Source organism: Solea solea, chromosome 9 (genome assembly GCF_958295425.1).
Source record: "Solea solea chromosome 9, fSolSol10.1, whole genome shotgun sequence".
NCBI lineage: Eukaryota > Metazoa > Chordata > Actinopteri > Pleuronectiformes > Soleidae > Solea > Solea solea.
The window spans coordinates 16,073,440-16,100,726 of record NC_081142.1 but is presented as its reverse complement, the minus strand read 5'-3'; the positions used below and the strand labels follow the sequence as shown (position 1 = coordinate 16,100,726).

Sequence of the window (27,287 nt, the reverse complement as noted above, 5' to 3'; positions counted from 1 at the left end):
CCACTTTATTACACATTGTGACCAAGTACAAAATACAGCTGAACTATGCAGTTTATTACAGACCATCATCCGTCCTTAGGCTAGCTAAAGTGTAGTCAAGAACAGGTTTAAAAATACACAAAAATAAGGGTTCAGTATACTTGTGAGAGGAACCAAATCTAGTTCAATAAAAAAAATTCTGCCCAAAAAATCTAAAACAGCCTTACAAAACATTACAATGTACACATAAAAATTACTTTTCCCCCCAAAAGCACTTGAAGGCAAATTACTGTGACAGGCACAAGTTACAAAAAGCCTTAAATAACTCAAGCTCAACGTTTCTTGTCACTACAACAGAATCATGAGAGGAGAGAGAGAGGGAATAAGGAAGAAGATAAAAAAAGAAATCAACCAAACCAGATTCAACACAAAGCTGACAATGTCAATCAAGTCAGAATAGTTTATATAAATAGAAATCTCTTTTGTGACAGTTTTGATGGCGTACTCTGTCAGAGCAGCGCCACGGTAATAACAGGACGTCGTACATTGAACAGTTGAGATTGGAAACGTTACACACACGCACACACGCCAGTCTAATCAATTACACATCAAAGCTTTTTCTTCTGATACAATGTGACCAAGTAAAGTGTGAGGAAAGAGAGGGAGAGAGAGAGAGAGAGATTAGGCCACAGACCACTTACACACACACTTTCTACGTCGTATAAAGATATACTGTATATATATATATATGTATAATTTATTCTGGAACAAATTCCCCAAATAATGCACTGTACTTTTATTTTCTATCTAATTTAAACAGAACATAAGACTTAAGCTGAGTAACAGCGTGAGGTTAAAGTATCAAAGTTCGGGGAGCATGTGGAGCAGGTGCCGGCTCAGACGCCAAAGGGTTTTGGTTTTACAGATCCAAGTGTTTTAGTTTTCCCTTTGATGAAATGTACAACCTGTTTTTTTATTATTAGATGGACAGAGGAGGAAATCTACGCAAGCGTATTGCGTTCACCTAAAATCATTTAAAGAAAACAAAATTTGGGGTCTGTTTTTCGCAATTTTTTTTCCCCGGGTCTATTTATACAATTTTGTTTTTGGGTCCATTTTTATGAGAATTTTTTTTCGGGTCTATTTTTACACGTTTTCTTTATTCCAGGTCAGTTTTTTACGGAAAAACATTTTGAGTCTGTTTTTACTAGAGATTTTTTTGGGGTCTGTTTTTACTTGACTTCTGTCTGTTTTTACAAGATTCCTGCCCAATCGGCCTGCCTGAGCCTGGGGTGCTAACATACAGTATGTACCACGTGACATCTAATAAAAACAGAGCCTTTTGAAAAAAATTATTTCAGCAATACGCTTCCATAGAAATCAGACCATATTCCAGTTAATGTTATTTTAAAAAATCCCATTTCAAATTGTCTCCAACTCTGGCAACTGCACAGGTGAGACACTGGACGAGGACTGACCGCATCCTAACAAGGAGGAGCTATTTAAAATCATTTGTAAGGGACGTGGAAAATTATTTACATGAGAGAAAACCAGAGTAGGAGACACAAACAGCAACAGTAGCTACATGTTATTCTTTCTTTTTCATTTTTCCTCATAATACTTGCCTCACGTCATCTGAGCCAAACGGAGCATAGCATAGAATTCTATTGAGGTATACAAACCAAAATGTTCCATGGCCAAAGTAAAGAGACTGTCTCCCTGCGTCCCTGACTCCTGTCTGACGGACAGAGTCATGACTATGGCTAAGCTGGTGGGATCAACTGAGGGAAAGGTCCTTTGGGTTAGTAAGTTGCATGTTTATCTATTTTTTTTCTTCCATGTTTGCTGCGAGCTGCAGCAGAGGCAACAAGGAGTTCACAACTAAGCGTGGTCAATGTCAAAGGTGCTTTGAATGTTTGAGGTTTTGGAGACGATACATTCATACTGCGGTAGAGGCACAGCTGAGGGATAGATAGACATCTGTAGTAGTGGTTTTTTAAACTTAGCGATCTAAGGCACTGAAATGACACTATGGCACAGCTAGTTGAAGTTTGAAAAGAAGAAGAAGTCACAAACACCACACACCACCATTCAAAGATCCACATCCAATAAAAAGGTACTGCACAAAGTCATTCACAGTTGCAACAAAAACAAAACAAAAAAAACAACACTCAGACCTGTGTTACACTCCTGTGAGTTAAAAAAAAAAACAGAAAAAAAAATGTCATCTTCCTGGGTCAAAGGTCTGAATGCTCATGAGGACAGGACTGACATCGCTACATTCTATGTACATTGCACACACTGACAGACTGCAGACAGACAAACTGTCCTCAGCTCAAAAAGCCACCAAGGCCCCAAAAAAGGCTCCAAAAGTCACTTTAGGGTCACCTTCTATTTTCCCTGGGAGAGACGCTCGTCCTGGTAACGTGTTAGGACGAGACTCACATCTCCTGCAGAGGGTGACTCATTTCAATCCTCTCCCTCTTTACAGCCGGTTCAGTAGGTCCTCTGTCGGCATCGCTGCCCAGGTCGCTCATCTCGTCAGAGAAGGAAGCATCTGGTGGCAAAGGGACGCAGGGATTTGTTAAATCCAAATAATCCAAAGAATTCAGAAAAGGATACTTCATAGATCTTTTTTTTAGAGGCAGGTGTGTAGGACGGTGACAGTGTTTAAGACCTTCATCAGGCAAAACGGGTTAAGGATAATGGATCTTTGACTGATGAAGGTCAAAATAAGCATTAAAACACTGCAATATTTTTGCTAATACAAGCTGAAGTTCGTTGTTTTGTGTCCTTTAGATTCAGAAGAACTTTATATGTCCCAGAAGGGCAATTCAAATCATATGTTCTCCCATACTTATTCATAACAGGGAGGCACAATATAAGATCGTTTTTGCTGATATATCGGGAGTGTGGGTGATAATCGATACTGACACCAATATATATACACGTTTTTCCCTGTAGACGTCAGACTCACGGAGACTCATGTCGCAGCGGTAAATAGAGGTAAATAAATAAAAAAAAGATCTTAATTGTCCAAAATAAATAAACTTAAAACAATAATAGTTGGAGAAATCGCAGGCATAGAAGTGCAGATAATCCCTTGTTCAAAGAGATAAATGACCTGCATTTATATTATCTTGATGGCCACTCAAAGCTCTTTACAGTTTTTCAATTGAAATATTCACCTGCACAAAGCTATTTTCTATCAAACATCACTCTTACCCCACACAGAATCAAAACTAGCTCTGTAACAATAAGTAAAGACTTACCTTTTTCCATGTGCGATGGCATCATCAAGCTCAGGTCACTGAACTGTAATGCAAGAGAAGATTCATTAACAAAACCAGCAAATGTCAACATAAAGCATCATCTTTTTCTGTCTGTTGAGCAGCAGCAGGTGTAAACACGCCCTCTCACCTCCCCCATGACAGCAATAGGAGTTTCTCCAGTGGCCTGAGCGACACGATGCTCCACCAGGTAAAACATGTACTCGTCATAAAGAAGGCGGATCAGGTGGAAAGAGCCAAAACTGGCAGCACTTCGCAGAGTGAGGTCTCTGATCACCATGGAGCTGCAAGGAGGAGGCAGAGAAGAACAGAGAGATAGTCTATAAACCTTTCGGTCCATTTTTTTACAAATACATAAATAAAAAGGTTTGCTGTGCTCTTGTGTTTATGTTACCTGTAAAAAGACCATTTGAGTAAGAACTGGCGTGCAGCTTTGGGGAAGCTCGGGCTGCCCTGGTGAGGCTTCAGCACCTGAGACACCACGTTGTCCAGCCAGGTAGCCCACTGGTCCAGAGAGCTCTGCTGCTGCAGGGTGACTTTAAAGTCCTGCTCCAGACGCTGGACCACACTCTCATCACACTGACACACCCAAGACGCCTGCTCCTGTTAACACACAACAAAACACAACCAACCACGTTCAGTGAAGAAAATAGCAAATACAATGTGAGAGCGACATGATCAAACATCAACGCAAAACAGTTTAACGCGAAGCTGACGGACAAAATTTACCTGGACATTAGCAAAGTCCACCCTGTTGAGGTCGGAGAGCATCTGGTTGATCTGGGAGGTGTTCTGGAGGACAGCCCGGGCTGCCTGGGCCAGGTGGTTCAGGCTGGTGTAACGTCTCAGAGTCTGGGCAAAGGCACTGACCACGGCCACCTGAGGAGCACAGGACACACAGTCGTGTTACCAAGGTCACAACTTAAACGTTTACTCACAATAACTGCATTTTAAAAGGTCCAGTGTGTGAACATTAGTGAGACTGCACAGTGCAATAAACCGAGTACTCCTCTCTTAGCACTACTCACACTCTTCATTGTTTTATGCAGAGCCGTCAAAACGCAAAAATGCACCTCCTTTCAGGCAGTTATAGAAACATGTCAGTGCAAGACGGTAAAGAAAAGCCCTCAACTTACACATTACACATAAAAGTCTCATTCTGAGGCTATAAAAATCACACTATTACCAATTATACACTCACACAAACATACCTTTGGATAGTGCTGCCAATAAACCCACCTAAACTAGACCAGACTATACTATAATATAAGTCAGCAATTGGTGGCCCGTGGGCCAAAACTGGCCCACCAGCATCAGTATCTGGCCCGGCAGATGATTTAACAAATCATCATTTTAAAATAAATTGAAATTATTTGCTTATCTTCACAAAAAAAAAATTATTTCATATCGAGTTCAGAGCTTTTATGCAGAAAAAATATGAACTGAATATATTCTGTTGCTAGAATTGACAGTTAGCCTAAACTAAAGGTTTTGGTCACACATCAGCTCAGGAAAGGATGGAAAGGGATAAACGTCAGAATATATTGTTCCATAATGGACATAACTGTATAATCCATTGAAGACATGCAAACACAGTGTAGCTGAAGTGGATCAGAGTCTTTCTCGTTACCTTGGTGCGGATTATCTCTTGTGGAAAGCTGGTCATGGCGTTAGTCAGCCAGCCCTCCAGACTCTTGGCAAAGTTACGGATGGCCTGAGTGAGAGTGCCTGTGGAACGAAAACACCCTGGATTACAAGACAAGTTTACTACATCGCAGTTATGTTTGAAGCGCACGTGGCATCGATTCAGGCAAGTCTGTCAGGATAAACATTGAAATCCCTTAAATCTAACGCAGAGTGTTTCACAGGAAGCAGAAATACTGGGAGTCAGATCTTTACTTTTTAATACTAATTCTTCACATGAGCTGATCACAGCCATCAACAGTGTTTGTTTTAAAAAATCATCCTCCATCCATACATTTAATCTAACAGAGGTGAATAAATAACTAACTGGTTGATCCACACATCCAGCCTTTTGATTCATGCGTCCATATTCTATCGATGTATCCTCCACGTGAGGAAGGGAGGAGGCTGTAGACAATCCCAGCTGACACAAGGCGTAAGAATCTATGTGTCCATTGCATGGACACATAGATTTTAAACCAAACAACCCTAAGGAATTGGACTGTTGTATAAGAAAACCTAATTGAAATAGAGTAACTGAAATAATGACAGATCTTTTACAGTATTTTCTGATCGACAATCAGTCTAAAAATATTGTATTTTTAGTATTTAGTATTTGCCAAATTGCCAAAAGAAGCATAATACTGACTGGGAACAGGACGCAGGACATCAGGAATGAGGATCTCCACTAGAGCCTGGTAGAGGATGTGATCACAGCTCCTCATCCATAGTCGGATTGGTTCATATTTGCACAGAGCGACCAGCTTCTCTCTGGGAATCGCACCTTCCATGTCATCATCACTACACAAACAGGACAAAACATACAAAAGACATTACTATAGACATTCAAGGTTCATTATGCCCTTAAGCAGTGTTGCCCTTTTCATTATTTACTTCCTCTGACCTGTTATTGAGGCTTGTATTTCCGTCACTAGATGGCGCTGTTGAATACCAAAAGGTCTGCCACAGTTTCTCAATAAAATGGAACTGGAGGTTCATCACCACATCCAAAGTAGCCTGCAGGAGAGCGGCAGAGGGAGGGAACAGAGGAGGGAAGAGAGGGGGAGGAAAGGGGGAGGGTGGGGGTCAAAACACAGAGCTGAACCATGGCAACCAGACACACAACAAAGTTTCTACAGGCAGGCAGGCAGCCTCTCGCTCACTGCAGGCCCTCCTGCTTAGACAATGAGCCAGCTTAAACACAGCTCCCTGCACATTAATCATCAGGAGGTTCCTAAAGACCACGTTCAGGCTTCATCTGCAGTTTGATCAGCAGTGTGCGGTTTCACTCGCTCTTACTTGGTTGTCTTTATATAAAGCAGAGAAGTACTTTATATGCATTGGCTGTATATTAGTGGTGAGGCTGCTGACCAGAAATAAACTCATGTGACTTCCTCTTTCCTGTTCATATGCATGAGGCTGTTTGAAAGACGAGTATCAACAAGGAGCACAAATGAAGCGCGGCTAAGCCAGCGCGCTACAATAATTAGCCAGTTTTAGAGGGAAAGTAGTCGCCCGTGCAAATGAAAGTGAAACACAAACCCCAGCACTGTGCAGAGGTTGTTAAGGTTATTCAGCAGGCCAACGGAAACGTCAGCCAGGCTCCACACGACTCAGTTCAGACTTGTCATGTTTATGCTCTCAAACAGTCCAGTAAATCTCCACTGTGAGAATTATGAGAGTCTGATTTACAACGTGCCCCGAGATTCTTTTCTTTCGCTATCTGGCAGGACGTGCACTTGCCGCTGGATCTTGTTACACGGCGGCGTATGCTTCAATCACATGATATGTTTTTGCTTCCTCTCCAGCCGTCGCCATGGCAACCTTGTTTACAGTTGCCCCCAGCAACAGGTCAAACACAGAACTCCAAAACAAAAAGGAGAATTCCCCATACCCTCCGAAACAAGAGTGTCTCACCGCCACAGTTTTTCATTTACACGGGAAAAACATCAAGACTCAGAAGAAAGAAGGAAAAGGAAGAAAAAGAAAGAACGAAGAAAAAAAGTGTGGAGAAGCAATAACACGTGTTCACACAATCACACACAGACGAGTGCCTGCAGCGTAGATTCCCATATCTTAACCCCTTCACACACGACAAAGACTGTGGTTAACACGGTGTGATTTATTACCCTCAGCATTTTATTAAACACCTAATTATTTCTTGCTTGATCTCTCATTTAATGGCATGGGTGTTGTTTCTGTATCAGACACAGATACAATAAAAAAGACTGCTTTATGTTTAGGTCAACTTGTTCGATATGAGTGAAAGTTCTGGAAACATCTACCCCCCACCACCACCCCGACACAAAAGTTAAAAAAAAGAAAAAGAAAAGAAAAACATTAAACACTCTGAGGCAGTGAGAGCTGTGAGAGTGACAGAAATGCACTAGCAGACAAAGACAGGAGCCCATGTGCCTGTCCACAGACAAGGCAACACAAAGGCCCAAGGGGAGGCCACCACAAAGACACCAAGATGTCCACCCAGCGCGCTGAAAGGTTAATTGGCATGTCTTGAAAGCTGCACGGAGATGAAAAGACGGCTGGAACAAAAGGAGCGTGGTGGGGCTGGACATGAGGAGGGCAGGGATAATATGATAAGGCCAGAGCTTCACTGCTTTATTCATAGCCTCTCTCCTGCCTCTAAAGCCCCCAAATTTTAATTTTCACTATTGTTTATACTCCCCTCCTTGCCAGAATGCTTTTTCCCCCGGGGTAATTCTTCCACCTACTCAAATTCATTACCCAATCAGGAAACTGTGAAATCTGTGCATAGTACACACACTTTCTCATTCGATATTTCTTTATACATTAATGCAGGTCTTTCTGTCAGGCTGCAGTTTCCTGGTTTCACCACATGTATCTGCCCTACACTAGGCTGATATATTATACTATATTTGTCAAGAAATGTTGGTTTGTTGCACAATACTTCTTGAGCAACAACTCTTTTAAAACCCTTTGTGATTAAAAATAGGAGGTTTATTCAGAAGAAGATTTAGCTTTGACTACACAGAGATCACTTGGGTTATATTATCAACACACTGTTGACGTAGATGTTTTCAAAGTTCGAGCGATTCTTTGTGTCCATTCAAAACTTGGGTGGGTGGACTCAAGTAAGTCCAGGGTCTGATGTTTTGCTGGTTTTATTTTTGGTTGAGCAGATGTTGAGAAAATAAAAGTCTCTTGTCGTTCCCATGGTAACCAGGCTTAAGATGTCACAGAGGGTTACGCTCCTGCTCAATGAGCATGGCACTCGCGATGAAGAACACCACGCAACTTTTAAGACTCATTTAACACATGTCAACGAGTCAGTGCGAGATAAGTTATCAGCAGGTCACCAGTTCAAATATGAGATAATCACGTTTTTATCTGCAAGCACAACGCATTAGTGGAGACATAACAGCTTAATTAATGCATAGATAGTATTGTTAATTGTCAGTGTGTCCTTAATATTTCCGCTAAGGGAAGGACTCACTGAAAGAGACAGTTCATTCACACGCCATTTAAAATGTGACGGGCAGTATTTTCTCTAAGACAAACTCATGTTTTTGTGTATCTGTTGATATTGATATAAGTCCGATTCATTTTAGACCTTTTAAACTATGGAGCTGTTATCGGACCGATATCATATCGTCTAAGTAAGTCACTGCTCAAAGTGCAATATTTAAAACTACAGTTTAGACTTTTCTAAGACAGTTGAAGGTAGAACACACTGGGCTATGTCGACTCACCTCACAGTGATCTCTGTAGAGCGTCTGCAGTTTCTTGATATCGTTCACGTTGATGCGCTCAGGCAGAGGCTGAGTGCCCAAGTCAGGAGAGGGAAACGGAGGCAGGTTGTGGGATGTATCTGCATAAACAAAACACACATCCTATTATTGTCTGATCAACAACGACAATTCATTAAACCATCCGAATCACGTCAGTGGGTGACGGTAGCTGTGTATACATGGGTCTACTCTAAATCTATAAGAATAGGAAAAAAAAAATAGGCTTTTACAGTAATGCAATCATGGATACAAAGAGATGGTAGCCATCCAGCTTTTGCAGTTACAATTGCAATTAGTAAATCTCCAAGGCTGTCATTTATTTGTGATTGCCATATCTTCACTGTAGAGGTTCATATTTCACTTGGTTAATGTTCCCATCTTGTTTTAAATCTGTAACACACTGGACAGGGAACTTAAGCTCGACTTAAAAGGTTAAAGCAATTGTGCAAAATATGGATCATCACGTACAACAAAGTGTTCAGCTCTTGTTCTTACCTATGTACTGCTGGTGGTGTTGACTCTGAGCAGCCACAGACTGCTCTGGAGTGCTGTTACAGTTCTGAGAGCTCCCACACAGGCTGTCAGACATGCCATCCACCTTCTGCAGGGGTTTGAACCTGGACAGTGAGCAGAGAGCATTAGAGAATTGCTGATGAAAGTAAGGCAGCTGTCACAGGGAAAAGGTAATTCTTGTTTATTTTTAAATCTCATCCAAGTCTATTGCAATATTGTCTTTTTTACCAGCTTGAATCATAAAACATCTCTGTTTGAGCTTCCTTAACTCATTGTCACTTTAAGTTAGGATTTGGATGACTTTTTAGACTCGCCATGGTTTCTCTCCAACCTACATCTCTGACCTTTTAGTACCACATGCTGCTGTGTGTAGTTTGAGATCCTCGAGCAGAGGTCTTTCAGCTGAAAACTAAAGGGGACAGAGCATTTGCAGTCTCTAGAATGAGGAGCTTGGGTCAGCAGAGTCAGGGATTTATATACTGATCTGTGTCATCAAGTCGTTAAACATTTTGTAATGTGTAGTTCGAAATAAGTTGTTAGTTTGTAAGTTGTTGTTATCATTTTGTTTGTTTAAGCATTACTTTTTATTATCATGTTAAAACATATTAAAACATCTTCATTTTAATTTAAGAAATGACACTGGATGAATGGGAAATTGTTGGAAAATGTGACAAATGAGTGGAGAGAGTGCTGCTGACCTCTGTTTCTGGTGGACAGGCTGCTGCCTCATGGCCATGTACTGTGTGTCCTCCTGCAGCCGGTTGAGCGGTGAGTCTGGCTTCACCCGGATGCCATAGTAATGATACTTGGAGTTGCCTCTGGTCGATTCAGTTAGAGAGAGAGGAAAAAAAACAGAAACCAATGAAGAGGAGAAACTTGCCATCAGGCTAATCACTATCATTATCCTCTTCCATCAGCAAGTCTCAAATGCTTATAAGCATCATCATACTCATCTGAAATGGTGACATGATTACTGTTATCAGCATCTTCAACATTTGCAACCACCTCTTCCTATTTGTACCTGGTGCCAAGGCGGCGAGTCCTCAGGCCCATGAAGACTGAGCGGATGAGTTTGCCGAAGGAAGCCGCGTTGACCGGATCCAGTTTCTGTTCCTGACAGTGTCGCAAGTAATGGTTATACAGGGAGCACCGGGGCAGGCTAACTCCCTCCGCTGTCTCATAGTTGTCCAGCAGCCACTGCAGCTAAAAATACAACAGAGGAAGCCACAGTCACGCAATTAGTGAGCCTCCATGGACAAATTCTGCTCTGCGATAGTCACCTGGCCATTAATGGAGAGGAGCACTGCACCGTATTATCACATCAAAAGACAGATAAAACACACACTCACATCCACACACAAACATCTTGTAACCACCTCTTTTAGGAGGTGAAACATCAGATGGACTACTGCACTCTCAGCTAAGCCTTGGTCTCTGTATTCTTGACTGCAGCAGTAAGTGACCGCAGCATAAGAATTGGCTGATTAAGTGAACACTCACCACTCACTCAGTAAAAATATGAAGGACCTCACAATTACTCTCACAGAACTAATGAGCAGGACAAAGTTGTCTGTCTGTCTCTAACAACACAATCAAAATTCACATAAAAGGCTAAAATAACCAATTTGCAAATCACATTTAAAGCGAATGCTGTACTTCAAACAGTTTGAACACTATTTATACAAATGGTGACGAGCTTGTGAGATGACAGCGGAGGTTAAGAGCTGGAAGTTAGGGAAAACATCTTTACCACTAAATTTCCCCATGTGAGTTAAAGTGAGGATGGAGATACTAAAAGAATCTTATTTGAATGCAATTATAATCAATAGCCTTGTAACAAGAGTGAACTCAAGTAACATTCAAACAGACATTTGCCTATAAAAACCCTTAAAAGTCCCCCTCATTGATTTGCATTAATTTAATAGATGGGGTAAGTGTGCTTATGTGACATAATCATACAAATGCGAGCCCATTCCTCCAACGAGATCTTACATCACTGTCTTACAAGTACGACCTAAAACATACTCCATTAATGAACCCCATGTTGTTTTAATATGGGGGTAAATGTCTGTCTGGATGTGTGCTGGCCTCAAAACACCAGTGCATGCATGTGTTGGTTTATTTTAATGTTTAGTAGCACAAATCCATCATTCATCTTAAACTCATGAAGAATATTGAGACTCACTTACAGACTCTAAAATGCAAGATGCACATCAAAGACGGAAACTGGCAAATGCTTATTTGTGTCAGTAAGAAAGTGTGGAAACAGCAAAGCTAGCAAGTGGTTCTGTGTTCAACTGAGCAGAACAGTAGAACACGTTTCCTTCAGGTTCAGCCACGGACTTGTTTTTTTTTTTTTTTCATTTTCTCCCATGTCCCTTTCAAAGAAAGTTCCTGGTTGACTTACATGGCTGTTGAGCAGGCTGCTTTTGTGACTTGCAATTCCTTCAGACTTTTGGAGGTTTTCAATCGCCATTTCAAGCTAAAGAAAGAAGCATGCAAAAAAAAAAACAGTGGACACAGAAGGGGAGAGGAGGCAAAAGAGTAAGAGAGACAGAGAAAGAGAAAGGGGACAGAAATAAGCAGGGTATAGTGGGAAGAAAAAAAAAGAACAACAAAAGGAAATAAGACTGTTAGCAAGCAGCCAGAATTCTGCATTTCCATTAAAAATCAGTCAGTGTTGCAACCAAATCCATTATTGGCTGACAAAAGCATGCAAATCAAGGGACTCATAGGGTTAAGCTGCTCAGTGAAGGCTTGCAGTCAGACACTCTAATGTATGCAAATAGGAACCACAAACAAGGGCACAGGTCACGTCAAGCTCAGGGACAATAAGGTCAACAATGCCCCTACAAATGAAACCGCGTCACAATAAGAAATACACTGACATATTTTCGGTCTTTGGACCACAAAAAAATAATGGAGTCCAACTGGTGCCAAGCAAAGTGAAGCACAAAACCAGGGACGTTCTGTTAAGTTGTAAAGGAAAATTGAGTTTAAAAGAAAAGATATGTGGTTCTGCAGCCAAACTGGAGACATAGAAGAAAAGGAAAAAGAAGCAGGCAGCATTCCAAGCCTTAAGAAGGCTCCCGAGGGCTCTTGGCCAAATGGTAATGAGCCCCAGGGGTTGCTTTGTTTTGCGGGGCGCTCAAGTGCCTGTGAAAACTACTGAAACAAGGGAGAGCTGAATTATTTAAGCCAGTGTCCTGATTCTACGAGCACTCTCCGTGTGTTACAGCAGAGCCAGGAGGCCTCGACTCAGGTTGCTGTTAACCCTGTGTCTCTGTCCCTGTCTTTCAGAATTATTCTGAAGGGCTGCCCAGTCTGAAAAGGGCTTGGCCGTGGTGACAGGCAGCACCACTACGTATCTAACATCACCTTAAAGTGAGATAGAGAGTATCGACACACGTCGAGTCAAGTTCTACACTGTCAGTCATTTATTGTCTGGTGGAAATAAACCTGACTTGCAGTATTTTTGCTTGCTCATCAATGTTTTTTATTTTGGAAAGTGTGTGTGTGTTTGTGTTGCCACGGGTGAGTGAAGCTCACCATAGCTGAGGAGGAGCGTGATGAGTGTGAGATGTGGTTACGGCTTCCCTCCATGCTTCCTCCATGGATCAGGTAGGTGCTGCCGCTGGAGATGATGTGGCTGCTGCCCACGTCCATGGCGATTCCCACCATGCCATGAGGGGGCACCCCACCACTGGCAGAGGAAACCACTGTGGTGACATGAGTCCCACCAGCCTGAGAATCAAAGTAAGTTCCCCCGCTGCTTTGCCCGTACAACTGAGCCTCGGGGTTGTAGGAGTAGGCCGTTCGGCTGGGGAACGAGAATTTTATTTTAGGAAGTATGTATCATCTGAGAAATCGGAAACAATGTGACATCAAAGTATTTGGTTGTGCTACTGTCACATGTAACTGTCACATTTAAGAGTGGACACTTTCTTCATCCATTATCCATTCATTCTTGATTCAAAATTGACTAAATGCAAGGTGGAGCCGAATAATCTACATAGTTTTGTCAGTGTAATTTGAAAGGGGAAAAAAAAACATTTTAAGTCTCGAGTTCCATGCGTAATTTTCATTTGCTGTACGTTTGAAACATTGCTTACATAGTTCCATTGGTGTAAACAGCGTCTCCACTTTCTCCGACATATTGTGGTGGATAGACATGTTGAACCTGCTGCACCTACAGAGAGACAACACAGGTAAGAAGCAGAGTCCACTGAAAATACAGAAGAATCTCACATGGAGTCTCTATGTGGAGAAAAAGAATGGATAACTGTTGGAAATACTGCACAGATAAAAGTACAGTGTTTTAATGTGTACATGAAGTGCAGTAAAAAAAAAAAATTTTTAAATCATTCCACCCCTTGGTGTGTTTACAATAATCTACCAGAAGTAAACACCGCAGTACAACAATCACTTGACATTTAAAAACACTATGACATTTAGAAGTGCAAATGCATTTGATGTAGTGTTTCTGTAATTTTTAAATAATTTGATTGAGTAAGTGAGTAACAAGGTCCTTAAATTCTTAAATTAAGAGTGGGGGATCAAACGTTCGAGGGAAGGACTGAATCTTAAAGTGTACTAGATTGAAACATAGATTTTTCCTGGAACTCAAAAAAACCCTCCAATGATTTTATCTTAAAAAAAAAAAAAAAAAAAAAAAAAAAAAAAAAAAAAAGGCTTGATCTGACAGAGAAAACTAAATGGCAAAGGACGAAAAAAAGTAATAAAATGTCCATCACGTCAGATGCGAGATTTCAACGTAAGACACCAGACGTCACACAGATTTGTGTTGGGATTTGGTTCAAGCCCCCAGGAACATCATCGGGCTTTTCAGCAAGGTCACCTCATACCCCAAGACTCAGAGGAGACTCGCTGTCATACACATCAAAAGATACTATTTTTATGTTATTCATGTATGCAAGCAGTGGGCCAGGCTCAGCCAGAGAAAGACACAGTGAGGGGCACAGGAAGCAGGAGGAACATTTCACCTCTGGATGAGCAGCTTTTGATGGACTGAATGAGCTGCCAGTGTTTAACACAAACATGGTTTGTAAATACGTCAGTCAAAGGCCAGAACGCTTAGTCTGAACTGGTACAACTGCACTTAATAAATAAATTCTGCCCGGAATGAGACATGAGTGATAAATCTAAACCCTTGTGTAACAGGTTATAGGTTCACAAAAATAAACCTCTCTTGGACTCAATCTCAAAAGTCAAAATAATGTAATTTTTAGTGTAAAAATATTCAAGGGATTCACAGATATTTTCACAGCACTGTATATGTATGTACAGTACTGTGTACCTGCTGCTGAGGGACCTGTTGAACCCTGGGTACTGAAAGCTGTTGTACTTGTCCTCCCTTCTGAGCTGAGCCTGTGGCTTGAACCAGCACCCTCTGTGTGGATACAAGACATAACTCAATTACATAGGTATGCAAGTACAATCACAAACACACGAGTGCAAACGTAACTTCAACACAGCATCAGCAAACACATAAACAAATGTCTAATTCAAGCCTCGTCTCTGGGTGTGCGGAGAGATTTATGATAATTACGATGGAGGTGAATGAAACCTAATAGGTCTTTCTGCAAGTCTAACATAGACAGTGAAGCAGGGGTGCACTGGAGAGACTCAAACTGTATTTATATGGTTTATTAACAATACTGTCTAAAAATTGCCTGTTAAAGTATAGACGGAGAGAAAACATGGCTGAGTAACTTCCTGCAAAGTCTGTCACGGATCAGGAAGTATGTAAGTGCTGGAAATAAGGAGGGGAGGCAACTTAAGTTGTTGACAAAGAGCAAACTGTAACCACAATTGAAAACATTTTTATTTATTGCAGGTGGGGGACTGGAACATTAAGCTACAAGTGCATGCAGCAGATCCTTTTGTGAAGATATTCACCATGCACAAACACTAAATGTGCCATTCACTGTGGTGAAAAGGTGAGTTAAATCAGGGTTAACCTTTCCAAACCATGCCATGATGAGCTGAACTGCACTGCACTGCACTAGCAGGTCCTTGTTTGTTTTCCAAAATAACTATTGTTTTATACCTAAGATTTGGAAAGGAATCATCATCACAGACTTTGCCCATTTGTCCTCTCAATATAGAAGCGGCAAGTTTCTATATATTGCCCTACCTGCTGGGAGGCTGGGACAGGCTGTACCACAGGAGCCTGGGCTGATGATGACGTCCGGAGTGTTGCCACACTGGCCGTAGTGTCTGACCCTCCCTCGGAGTTCTGCATGCTGGTTTGGCAAAGGAGATGTGAAGAAGGAAAACAGAAAAGGGACAAGAGTTTAAAGACCAGAACAAAGAAAAACTATGAAAAGGTAAAAAAAAAAAAAAAAGTGAAGACTAAAGGAAAAAATTAAGAGTTTGTCTAGTCTACGTACTTGGACAGAGATTAAAAGTACAGAGGTTTGTACCCTACACCTTCTCTCTTGGAGTCACCAGGGAATTCATTGGGCCCCAAGGGGGGTTTCTAACTTTGTCAAGTCAAGCAGAGTCAGTGCTGGCCCCATCAGTCCTTAATCAATGGCAAAATACACAACACCACCCCATTACATAGACTTACTCCTGCTGACAGAACGGGCCGGACCCAGGTGGAAAAGTTACAGTACAGGAGTTGATGTTACCAACGGGATTCAAGTGCTTCCTGGGGGCCAAACCCACTGCTGCCACTCGCCTTTGCACTGGGGGACAATGTGCACAGCATAGCAAAGGGAGCTAAAAATGGAGCAACACAAAGGCTCTCTTTAAAGAAAAAAGGACAGAGGGGGAATGAGCGGGAGTGAGGCAGGGACAAGAGAAGAATAGAGCAAGGGGGAGTGAGATAAAAAAAATAAAAACAACTTTTCCACTCTCTGTAAAAAAAAAAAGGGAGGAAAAACTGGGGGGAGAGAAAGATGAAAATGGCAGTGGGGGCTCCAGCCCTGCCAGGGTCCTGATGATATCCAGCGTTCTGTTCTCTTGAGGGCTCCAATAATCCAGCTGATATGAGGAAATTCCTCAATGCTTTGTAAACGTTTGTCGGTTGCCATGGTGAGGAATCCATGGCGACCACCCCCAACTCTAACCCCCCCCCCATCACTCCCCTAACAACTCCCCACACCCGCCCTCCTCCCTTCCCACCCCCTTTATCAAGCTCTTGCACAGGAACTTTGGACTGCGACTGCAAAGAGCAAAGGGGGGAGGAGGATTAGAATAAGGGAGATACAACACAGCGTGGGGGGGTGGGGGGGGCTGAATTGATGAGCAGTCTTTGGTTTGACGCAGAAACACGGGGGCAGCAGAAAAAGTGAGTAGGCAGACAGGAGAGGTGTTCACCGCGAGTGTTACTGCACACGGCGGCAAGACACAACCTGCTTAAGACATGCTGCGCTGCGTTAGTCATAACATACAGGCATGCACTCAAGTCTTATTTTAATTCACGAGAAAAGACCTGAACAACACCAATTAGGCTGCAGCAGTCAACTGCAAGCAACAGGTGCAGCCACTGGTCTTTGGACTGCACAATGAAAGCAATTACACTTGAGATGATTTTGCTTGTTCTTCCACAAAGATTCTTTCAGTTTAGCATCAACAAGATCCACTGCTTCCAAAAGGCTCTCTCAATTTCAGCGGCAAACAAGAGGACTGCCCTTTACCATGCAAGGAACTGAGGTTTCACAGAATAGAAGAGGCAGTGATAAAGTAATCCAGCACATTGCCCACATTAAAAGTAGAGAAAATCTTTTGAAATGTACAAAACAAGGGCAAAAATGAGTCAGAATCAAGGAACCTTGTTGCTGATGGCACAGAAAGGGAAATAAATTGAGGCAACCCAAACCACGATTCCAACAAAAATGTTATGCTCACATCAAACTGGGAGTCACATCATCTATTGTGCAACACTTTCAAAGTTAAAGACTATGATGACACATGGTATTGCCACTAAATCACACAACCACCTAAAAGGTTGCCACTAAATACGACATGGTATCACACACTAACGCAAGAACAACAACCACAAAATCCCATGACTAAAACATTCCCATTGCCAAAAAAAAGGGCACGCTTTCTATTAAAAATGTTTAGTCTGAGGATCTTTATATTGTAAAATCAGCTCTGGATGAGTAAACAACGATTTTCTAGTCATTTCAACTGAAAGAGCGAGCAACTCTGGGTTTAGCTCAGGCTGCAACACAGTACACGTTACATGTGTAGACTCAGGAGTATTAAAGTTATAGCATCAGTCCCGACAACTTTCTATGGTAAGATCATTAAAAAAAAGTACAAAAGAACAGAATAGTATACTTTAAATCAACCTAAAGACAATGAAGAAATTCAACAGTTGGCTAAAAGTCAAATTACTTCTTCAAATCCTACAACGCATTCATTTAAAATGAACTTAACTGTATTACTTCAGTAGTAATTTTCAGATATGAACAGCAGATTTGGGTCTGCACATTCTCCAGAGTTTGCAGTTCACATGTGACGAAAGCAGCGAGACGCCGTCTGAGTGATATGCATTCTCACATGAGCTCACTGGAACCTTACCCAGAGAATCTCCAAACAACGTCTGCATTCACACATACAGCCATTCCACACGAATCTCTAAAGTTCAGTGCATGTGTGAAAGCAGCTCGAGAGAAAACGTCAGGTTTGGGTGTGCCACCACGGGCTTTTCTCATGCATGAAGACTTTGCCACAGGCAGACAAAGCTCTGTTAGGGAAGGACGCCTATGAGGAAATGGTCTCAATCTTCAAAACACACCCAGTGTCCACCGTCTATGTATTTGTTCAGGTCACAATTAGCACTTACTTGTGAAGGTACTAATGTAAAAGGTTTTCTTCACACATCTTTCTTGTATGCAATTTAAATACCGAAAGTGCATTATTAGAGAGACGCCAACAAGGTGCGAACAATTATAAAAGATGCAGCAAACGTTCGAGCGTCTTTCTAAAGTAAGGAATTTGTTCATGGAGTGTCAGCTCAGTTATAAATACACTTCTAACAATTCCATCATTTATCTTTAGGCTTGTCATTTTCACCAGAGGAAGTGACACTGCTCTGAGGGCTTCTCTATGCCATTAAGAAGTGGGTAGCATTGCAAGATAATGAGGGATCAGGAAACAGAGCACTGACCTTCACGTTTTCATCCATTAAACTTCAATTAAAGCTCTGTCTTTAATAGGTTGGGTGCTGTGTGCCAAATCGTAGCACTGGAGGAAGGGGGGAAAAAAGGGAAGAGTGCAGGCAGACAGGAGCCTCTCTGCTTGGTGTTCATGAAGGGTTAAAAGACCTACAAATTCCCTACAAGCAGGTCTAAAATCATAACGGTTGAGATACAGCATGTTCCTTTAAAATCTGCTGCTCCGGATGGTCTACTGTTTCACGCCAAAACCTCTACCTCCAAAAACAGAGACAATTTCAAGACGGTTCCCATGTCAGGCATCTGGGCCTGTTTCCATTCAAGTAAATCCCAGATGACCACTCGGCAACATTACAAAACCAGTCCCTCTTGTCAAGAGTTACCTTAGAAAAGACACTTCTGACAGAAACTCCAAAGCCTTATAAAGGGTCATTAATACAACAGTGTTTGATGTTCACTGTGCAGACAAGATTTTAACATGTGTCACTGACAGCTCTAACTTAAACAGGGCTCAATCAGAGAAAAACACATACAGATGTTCAATTAAAAGCAGGAGCCCACAGTCTTGGCTCATGTTTGCACTGGCCCACATTGTTTGCAGAGCAACAACGGTTGCTACTGGCAACACCGTCCACTCCCGTTTCCAGGAGCCTGTTGCTATGCAACCAACAGAATACTTCCCAAACCAAACAATGCCATCCCCCCACCTGATCCCTCTATCTCACGCTAAGTAGAAACTTACAATAAATACTATGTAAGCTATTAATTTCAGACAACAGGAGACACAGAGACAGAGTTATTCTTGTGCTGCAGTTATAGAAAAATGTACAGACTTTATACTAGTTTTAACTTAAAGGGACAAGATGAAGTGCTCTGTTTTTGTAACTACTCTGTAGCCAAAAGAAGGCGGAATGTTTAAGTCATTAGGGAGACAACAGTCCATTCTTTAAGGTTGCTTTATACTTCAGCTACCCAAAAACAACATATCCAACAGCAAGTTGATTCTGTCCAAACTTTCCACGGCACAGAAGAAGGTAAAACCACTTGAGAGCAATACTTTTTTCCCCAACTTGCTGGAAGATAAAGCTAAATAAAGCAGAGACAATCACTTTAAAGGGACATTACTGAGGGACATTGTTTCTAAACTATGCAATGTTGCTTCCGTGACGCCTTTCACATATCAGTGGAGAAAAAGCCTCTTTGACATTCATGTGTTCCCTAATTTGGGGATTAATTCAATTGATCATATTTCCAACATTAAAAATCATTGCCACTGTGGGGGTTCCAAAATAACAGAAACACTTGCTTTTCTTCAAATTAAAAAGAACCTAAAAGATCACACAGGCACACGCGCACACACACAAAGAGTGGATTAAGATATGATAAGAGATTTCCACAACAGAGGCTGCTCTTCTAGCCTGTCTCATTAATTCATGGCTAATCCAATCAAAGCAGCACTTGGGGTCTGCAGATGGCAGAATTGGAGGGAGAGAGAGAGGGGGACGGAAAGAGAAAGAGAGAGAGAGAGAGAGAGCGAGCATATGTAGTGGGCATTGATCACTACCATCTCTGACCCACCTGCCCACCCCCACCACACCTCCCACCTCTGGTCATCGGCACGACCTGTCCACTCTGTCACCATGTGTGCTGGAGGCCTGACAGCCACAGGAAGAAAGATCAAACCGTTGCCATGGAGATTGTGTGTTCGCCCATGGTCTGCACTTGCAACTTCCTCCCCCAGCGCTGTACCTCTTCTAACCCTTTCAAGATTGCCACTGCCCCCCACCACTTCCCACCTCCACTAACCCTCATCCTTAACATTTACCATCTCCAGACGAAGAAGGAGAATCACAAACTACAAATGAGAAGAAGATCACCGGGAAAACACAGAGAGCAGGGAAATGGCAAAGACGGCCACTAGCAGGTCATTTTACGTCTTTAGGTCAGGGCTCGCAAAATGTGCTAAAGAAATGTTGGTAAAAATAATACACACACTTGTGCATAATAAAATGCTTCCCTCTTGATTTTTATTATGTGCCGATCACATACCTCTTTACTGGAAGCAATGTTGCTGCCTCTATGAAAGCCTTTACAGCATATACACATAAAATTAAGAACACTGCCTGAAAACTGTGAGTAGTTTAGTACGGTATTCTTACACCTCAGTCAAGCCCCGACTTGCATTCTAATCTGTGGAATTATGCAGTCACTCCACAAGCAAAAAACGAATTGTTGTGTTTGTTACATTATTTATATCTGCTTGTTCTTTCCCTCTTCAACAGGTGTGTTTCCAACCTGTGGAGTTTTATGTCCCAAGGAACGACTCTCTGCAAGGATGACCTCAGACACCAGGAGCGTGAGCCGATCTTGACTGACAAATCTGAGATAAGCGTTTCTTTGCACTGGAGGTGTCTGCATTCTAGGTGGGTGTTAACTACACACCATAAGAGTCATCGTACAGTACGCACAGCGTGCTTTTACAAGCGCAAAACAACAAGACATCAGTTAATGCTTTAAACCTGGGACTGATCCAGGTGTGTGTTATTCATGTGATGAATGTTGCGTCATACTGAATACTTGCCACTAAACTCAGATTTAAGAAGATGAAATCAGGAAAACCCTGTGCAGCACAGTGGCTTTTGAACACAGGATCAATGTCTGATTTTAGCAACTCAACCAGTTTTAACAACTTATGTATCAACCTGGGGACAGGGTCTACATGTTGCCAATGGACCAGTGATTCCTGTATAAGACATTAAAAAGACAGGGTCTGGATTTTCAATAATCTTTTCTGGAGCCAGCAGCCAGATCCAGGGATATAAAAAAATGATGGCTTACATAATCCCACCAACATTCATGCTAATTGATGCACATTAAACAGTGACAGTTCCAGAGCATTAACCATTACCTTGAGAATCTAACCTGGAATTAACAGCTCTGGGATGATGAGCTGAGTGTTCCTCCGGTGTGACAACTTGTAATTGGAAATCACATCAGTGCACTCTACGCTAATACAACGTGGGGTTGTTAATGTTGACGCTGTGCATTGGCAACATAACCTAATGTATGGGCTATGGGGTAATACTTGTGTTCATCATGAAACTGCAGTCGCTCTGAGGACAACAGCTGAGCAGGCTGTTCTTCAGTGTGACCAAGCTATAAGAAAGTGATTACCGTACATGCATTACCTCACACTCTGGTCACACTGACTGAATCTTAAAGGTGTCCACAAAGCCAAATCATCTTTGGCAGCACTAACACCTGTACTTTAGGTAAAGCTAGACCTGAACAGACGCTCACAAATATACTTTTCACACTTTGACACTTTTTGAGGTTGTTATTATGAACATGTCTTAAACTATCCTTTAAGTCTACAAAAGAAAGTGTCGGGAGGATGGGGGGGGGGGGGTGCTACTCCTGCCTGAAATAGCAAGGGAGGGAGTCATTATAATGCAAATGTCACTGCCTTGTCTGCTGTTTGTGGCAGGAAATTTAATTAGCAGTTGTGTAGCTATGATACAAACAGGTGGAATGCTAGGAATGCTCCGGATGACACACACACACACACACGCACACACACACACAGACAGACTGAAAAACATTTAATTTTCACGAGTTTCAACTTGTTGCCACCGCGCATGGGCCAATCAATGGCCATATTTTCTGGTATGTGACAACATTTGTTTCTTTGTATCCTAGCAGCATAAGCATAAGCCTACAATGATTTCCAAAAAAATCGTTGTAGCTGGAAGACTTGATCACACGGACAGTTAAACTGTTTTCCTTTGAACAGATCCTTCTAAAACTGTAACAGTGGGCCACTTATTATAGAAGGCTATTAACAAATAAACAAATTATGAAAGTGTCACATTTCATGTGGACAAATTGTACTATTAAATTCTACTTAACAAGTCCCACAAGGCATTCTCCTCTCAATTCTGCTTTGCTCTGTGATTTTGTGACATGCCAGAGTTGGGGGATAAACCATTAAAACTGTGTTAATATCAGACAGTGAAATTAGTAAAAAGACACTAGGCACTTCAGTGAGCACAACAGGAAGTAAATGCAGCATTGTGAATTATGATCGAGTGCAAACAGCAGGGACATAGGTGGTGGTAGAGACTAGGTCCATGTCCGTATCTATGGCCAGGCTGTTGGATTGAGAGCTTCTCCCCGGCGCAGCGCTCATCAAGATAAGCTAAATACAGCATGAGCAAACACACATACGCAGGCACATCCAGAGGGCACGCTCATGCGCACGTGTCCACGCACACACACACACACACGACAACAGAACATGTGACCAAAAGCTGTGTCAGATCACCCGCTGCCCAAGAGACCACTGCAGCTGTCCTATTGATAGCTGAACTGTACTACACACCGCACAGGCCCATTTAACACTCAAAATGGCACACGGACATCGGTGGACACTGCTACAAACAAGGCTCATATATCCCTGCAAATCACATGCTATTCATTGTAAAATGGACCAAAGTACAACCATAATCGTGGAGAGCACACCATACACACATAATAGACCCTTTTAAATGATCATTCTACCAGCAATTTTCATATATTTTGCAGCCTAGTACGATATTTCTGAATAACTCTCAAACTACCAGTTGCTCTCCACTTTGTTTAAGTATCATTTCTGTGTACCTTTTTTTTTTCCTGACCTGCCTCTGCAAACCAAAGCTATGCACTTTCACCACAAAGAGAGAGATGAAAATAACCTGATTAAAAACATTGACTTTTTCAAAGAATAACATCTCACCCCCGGCCCACTTCATCTCCTTTCCTTCCATGACTTGGGTGTATTTGTATATCAAGTTGCCATGTAAACATAACAGTGTCCCGCTCAAATTGGGAGGTGGGGTTGGTGGGAGTTATACACAGAGTTTCAGCGCAGTCATCTTTTCTTTTTCTTTTTTCTTTTTGCTGTGTAGCTGCAGAGAGTTGTCTGACCAATCAATCGTTTCTCTCTCTGTCACTTCACAACAAGCCAAGTCTTTGTTAAAGCACATCCAGTTCTTCCCTCAAATATTTTGGCCAAATATGTGTAAAAATCACAGGTGAAGAGAAACTTCATGAACACTACATTTAACATCCCATTTATTAATTATTAATAATAATACTAACACTGTCAAGCTTACTTTGCGAGCTCCTGATCACCTACTGTATTTAAAATGAATCCTTTAGCTCTCTTCCTTTTAAAGAGCAATACATTATGTACATTTGAAAGTTTGTGTCTCAATCAGTATCAACGAGAAAAGGCATTAATTAGTGGATTTTTTTTTCATGCAACAAAGATTCCTCCTGATGCTTCAACAGCAAACATTTCAAATGACTGAGCACCTGACAGCTGTCTCTGAAAAGATAGATCGTTAGAATAAATGTAACTCTGGGGGGAGAGAGAGAGAAAAAACAGAATCCCGGAAGGAGAGAAGTATGCAAAGAGCTGGATTACAGTCACAGCCACACATGCCAGACTAATAAAAGGGGAATTTAAAATTGTGTGTGTGTGGGGGGTGATTTCACTACATTTCCTTGGTTTCTCAGGAGGTGAAAAAACAAACCTTATAAGACCTGTCAGTCACACAGTGATGCAGCGCTGCTGCTCGGCTGATCTTGCACATTACTTCCAAGTCTATTCAACAGGTATCTATATTTCGCATGTGATGAAAAGAGTTGGAGGGAACATCACTTATTTACAGTATTTTACACTACAGAGAGAATAAAAACAAACAAAAAAACAGTATAGCACCACCTAGCTGTATCATCTTTTCTCAAACGACAAATTTAAAAGAACTCTGTACGTTCAATTATCTGATTAACAGTGTTGTGTACCTGAGAAAGAAACCAGTGGCATCAAATTTGATAAGTGAAACCTAAAGTTCACATATTTCTTTCATTTTCAGATCTTTTTAGCAGAAACAGTGACAGTTAGGTGACAAAGTGACTGTTGTGGTTATTCGGGTATTGATTCACTATTGGTCAAAATCAATGGATCAGATATCAAAAAATAAACAACACATGAATGCAATGTCTCACTAAGCACAGGCTGTCACACACACAGACCACCAATGTCAACGTCACATGTTTCTCATGGCTGTCAAAATCATGTCTACGTGAGAGCATCAGAAATGGGTAGAAAAAAGGCTTTGCTGTGCTTTTTTGTTCCAAAAATATAAACTTTTCTTGAGTCATTGACACTAGGGCTAAGACAACATACATACAGCAATACATTGACTTAAAAATATTTTAAACTACTCAGATGTTAACACATGTGTGCTCATGCATTACCACTGAGCCATAGCCAGGAATTAAAAAAATATAATGTTCTGACTGTGTATCAAATACTCTGCGTCCAGAAATAAAAAATTAATAGCCCACTACATAATTCAGTTAAAATGCAGTTTCCACTATACAGTTTTAGCACGACTCGGCTTTGGCAGGGTCGTCGTAGCATGGTTGTGCTAAACTGCCTTGTCGTTGTTTTATACGTGACACAAACACACCAACTAGTGAGGAGCAAAGCAGTTGTTTTCAGTGTACTGAATCATTAGAAACAGTTAATTAAAAAAGATTAGTTCAGCACTTCCTGCATGACAGACTCGCTGAAATACGGCTGAACGGATTGTGATTCGGCTGACGCTAAATACATCAGACTTTAGACATTTCCTTGGAGATTAATGCTCATGACTCTTCCAGTGACGAGACTGTCTTTCCAATCAGTGGCCAGCAATCTAACAACGTCACATTTTAGGATCGGCTCAGCTCGCTTGGAACCTTGTCAGAGCAGGTACTAAGTAGAGTAGAGCCGAGCTGAGTTACAACTGTAGAGTGGAAAAGTGCCATTACTGTCTTTGATTAGTGAAATAGTTATGTGACATTAAGGATTTTTGGATTACATCACTTTCTATGTTTTTCTTGTCCTGATAGCACATATCATACCAGCTCTTCCCTGTATGTTACCATGTAAAGTGGCAACTGAGGCAACCTACTCCATTAGCTTGAGCATGATTTTTTTTTTTTTTACGTCTATATTGGAGAGACACTGGTATCAGCAGATATCGGACACAAAAGCCGTATCGATCCATGCCCAAGTGTAATGAAAGCTCTCCCCTTTAAGTACAGACTTTCTCCCAACAGTCAGTGAGCGAACATTTGAGTTCGTTCGCAAAGTGACGAACAAGACCGAGCTGCTGTTGCCAACAACACGACAACCACCGAAAACTCACGACAACTCAACTTCTCCCAGCCGCTTCCGCGTGTACATGTGTGTGTGTGTGTAAGTTAGCATTAGCTGTAGCTAGTTCAGTAGCATAACCATTCATCTGCTACGGTTGAGCTGGAACAGTTGTGTCACCGTAAAACTCGGTGCTGACTCTGTGCGTGACGTTTACGCACACGGAAGGAAGACAAGCACCGGCACAAGTGAACCAGATGTTTTTTTTTACAAGCTGACAAGACCAGCCAGAGGCTACAGCCACAGCCGCTAATGCTGCTGCTGCTGCTGCTGCTTCTCCTCCTCCTGCTGCTGCTGCTACAGGAGGAGGTGAGCGTTACTTCAATCAACAATGCACAGCGACAAGGGAAAGTTAAACAAGGCAAAGTTATGTTGTGTTGTGAGAAACAAGAAAACGCTCTCGGTCCAGGAGTATTATTATTAATATTATTATTTTTAAAATTAAAAAAAAATAAAGTTTCTATAGTGATGAATATATAGTCACCTTCGCTTTGAGAAAAGTTCTGCCCTTGCTCTGCTCTGTTTTCCTCTCTCCCACTCGCTCGGTGACTTTCAGATGCTGCTGCTGCTGCTGCTGTTGCTGAGTGTTGCGCCCGTTGGTAAGTAACTGTCTCCACGGCTACAGTCACTATGGCGCGACGGGGTCTCGAGGCAACTGTTGCTACCCTCGAATGGCTACGTCAGCGCCCTCACTATGCGAGGGAGGGGCCAGAAAGAAAGAGCCCCGCCCGCTCACATTTAGCTGTAAGTTTAACTTTAGCCACTAGGTGGCGGCCTTAACTAGGGAAGTGGTGGTGCTTATGTATTTTTGCATAATTTACATTAAAAAATAAATAAACCACAGTTGTAAATAATCAAATTAATTATGGCTGCGATTCATTTAGCTTCCTCATATTCAGGGTGCCTTTCAGGATCCTTGCACAATACGCCATGAATGCTGTGGTCCATACTTGGCACTAGGGCTGCAACTAGTATTTGATTATTAATCTACATTTAACTCTCAACCATTTGATAATCGATAAATCTCTTTTGAGTGTTTTTAATAAGTAACTATAAGTTTATCTGTTTTTTCAGCTTCTTTCATGTGAATATGTTCTGGTTTCTTTGCTCCATATGACAAAGAAATCATTAAAACTGTATCATTTTTGGTTGGTGGACAAAACAAGACATTTTGGGAACATCATTATTTCCAGGTTTGGGGAACACCCAACAAGGGCCCAAACAAGTGAGAAAATAATCGTCAGATGAATTAATCAATCATGAAAATAATCATTAGTTGCAGCCCAACATGTCACTATGGAATCAGAATATGGTTTATTGCCAAATAGGTTTTGAACTATTTATATGTCCTTAAAAGTCTAACACAACCAGTAAAATGCATCTTTCTTGTCAAAAGTGATTACAGCTTTTGTTTGAAGGTTGTTTCTGCTTTGCAAGGGTTTGAATTTATTCATAAGGGTTATATTTGGTAGACTATACCCTAATCAATACTTTGACCTGTGGAAATACATGTCAGAGACCAATACAACTAGTAAAACTCAGTTTTTCATGAAAACTGTAGATTATTGTGTTTAAACGATTGTCTCTTCCTTGATTTAAATGAAAACTTGAAAATGAAAGCAAGTCTACACAGAGATCTCTCAGGACTGTT

The 27,287-nt window shown here is 41.6% G+C and overlaps 1 protein-coding gene across 5 annotated transcripts; it reads right to left on the bottom strand.

Moving 5' to 3' along the window:
* Positions 1 to 33: 33 nt before the first annotated feature.
* On the bottom strand, positions 34 to 26,286 carry rfx2 (regulatory factor X, 2 (influences HLA class II expression)). 5 transcript variants are annotated; one of them, XM_058637735.1, is made up of 18 exons: positions 26,121 to 26,286; positions 15,390 to 15,498; positions 14,550 to 14,642; positions 13,345 to 13,421; positions 12,782 to 13,052; positions 11,640 to 11,714; positions 10,254 to 10,435; positions 9,931 to 10,050; positions 9,215 to 9,336; positions 8,681 to 8,799; positions 5,857 to 5,969; positions 5,602 to 5,753; positions 4,900 to 4,997; positions 3,999 to 4,148; positions 3,664 to 3,872; positions 3,400 to 3,553; positions 3,252 to 3,294; positions 34 to 2,536 (listed from the first exon to the last, which is right to left on the bottom strand). In XM_058637735.1, the coding sequence occupies exons 2-18, from the start codon at positions 15,495 to 15,497 to the stop codon at positions 2,421 to 2,423; spliced, it is 2,202 nt and encodes a 733-aa protein (XP_058493718.1). In that variant the 5' UTR covers position 15,498; positions 26,121 to 26,286; the 3' UTR covers positions 34 to 2,420. The 5 variants fall into 5 exon arrangements, with proteins under 5 accessions (XP_058493718.1, XP_058493720.1, XP_058493719.1 ...); XM_058637737.1 differs by lacking the exon at positions 26,121 to 26,286 and adding an exon at positions 15,828 to 16,220; XM_058637736.1 differs by lacking the exon at positions 26,121 to 26,286 and adding an exon at positions 15,646 to 15,761.
* Between the last annotated feature and the right edge of the window lie 1,001 nt (positions 26,287 to 27,287).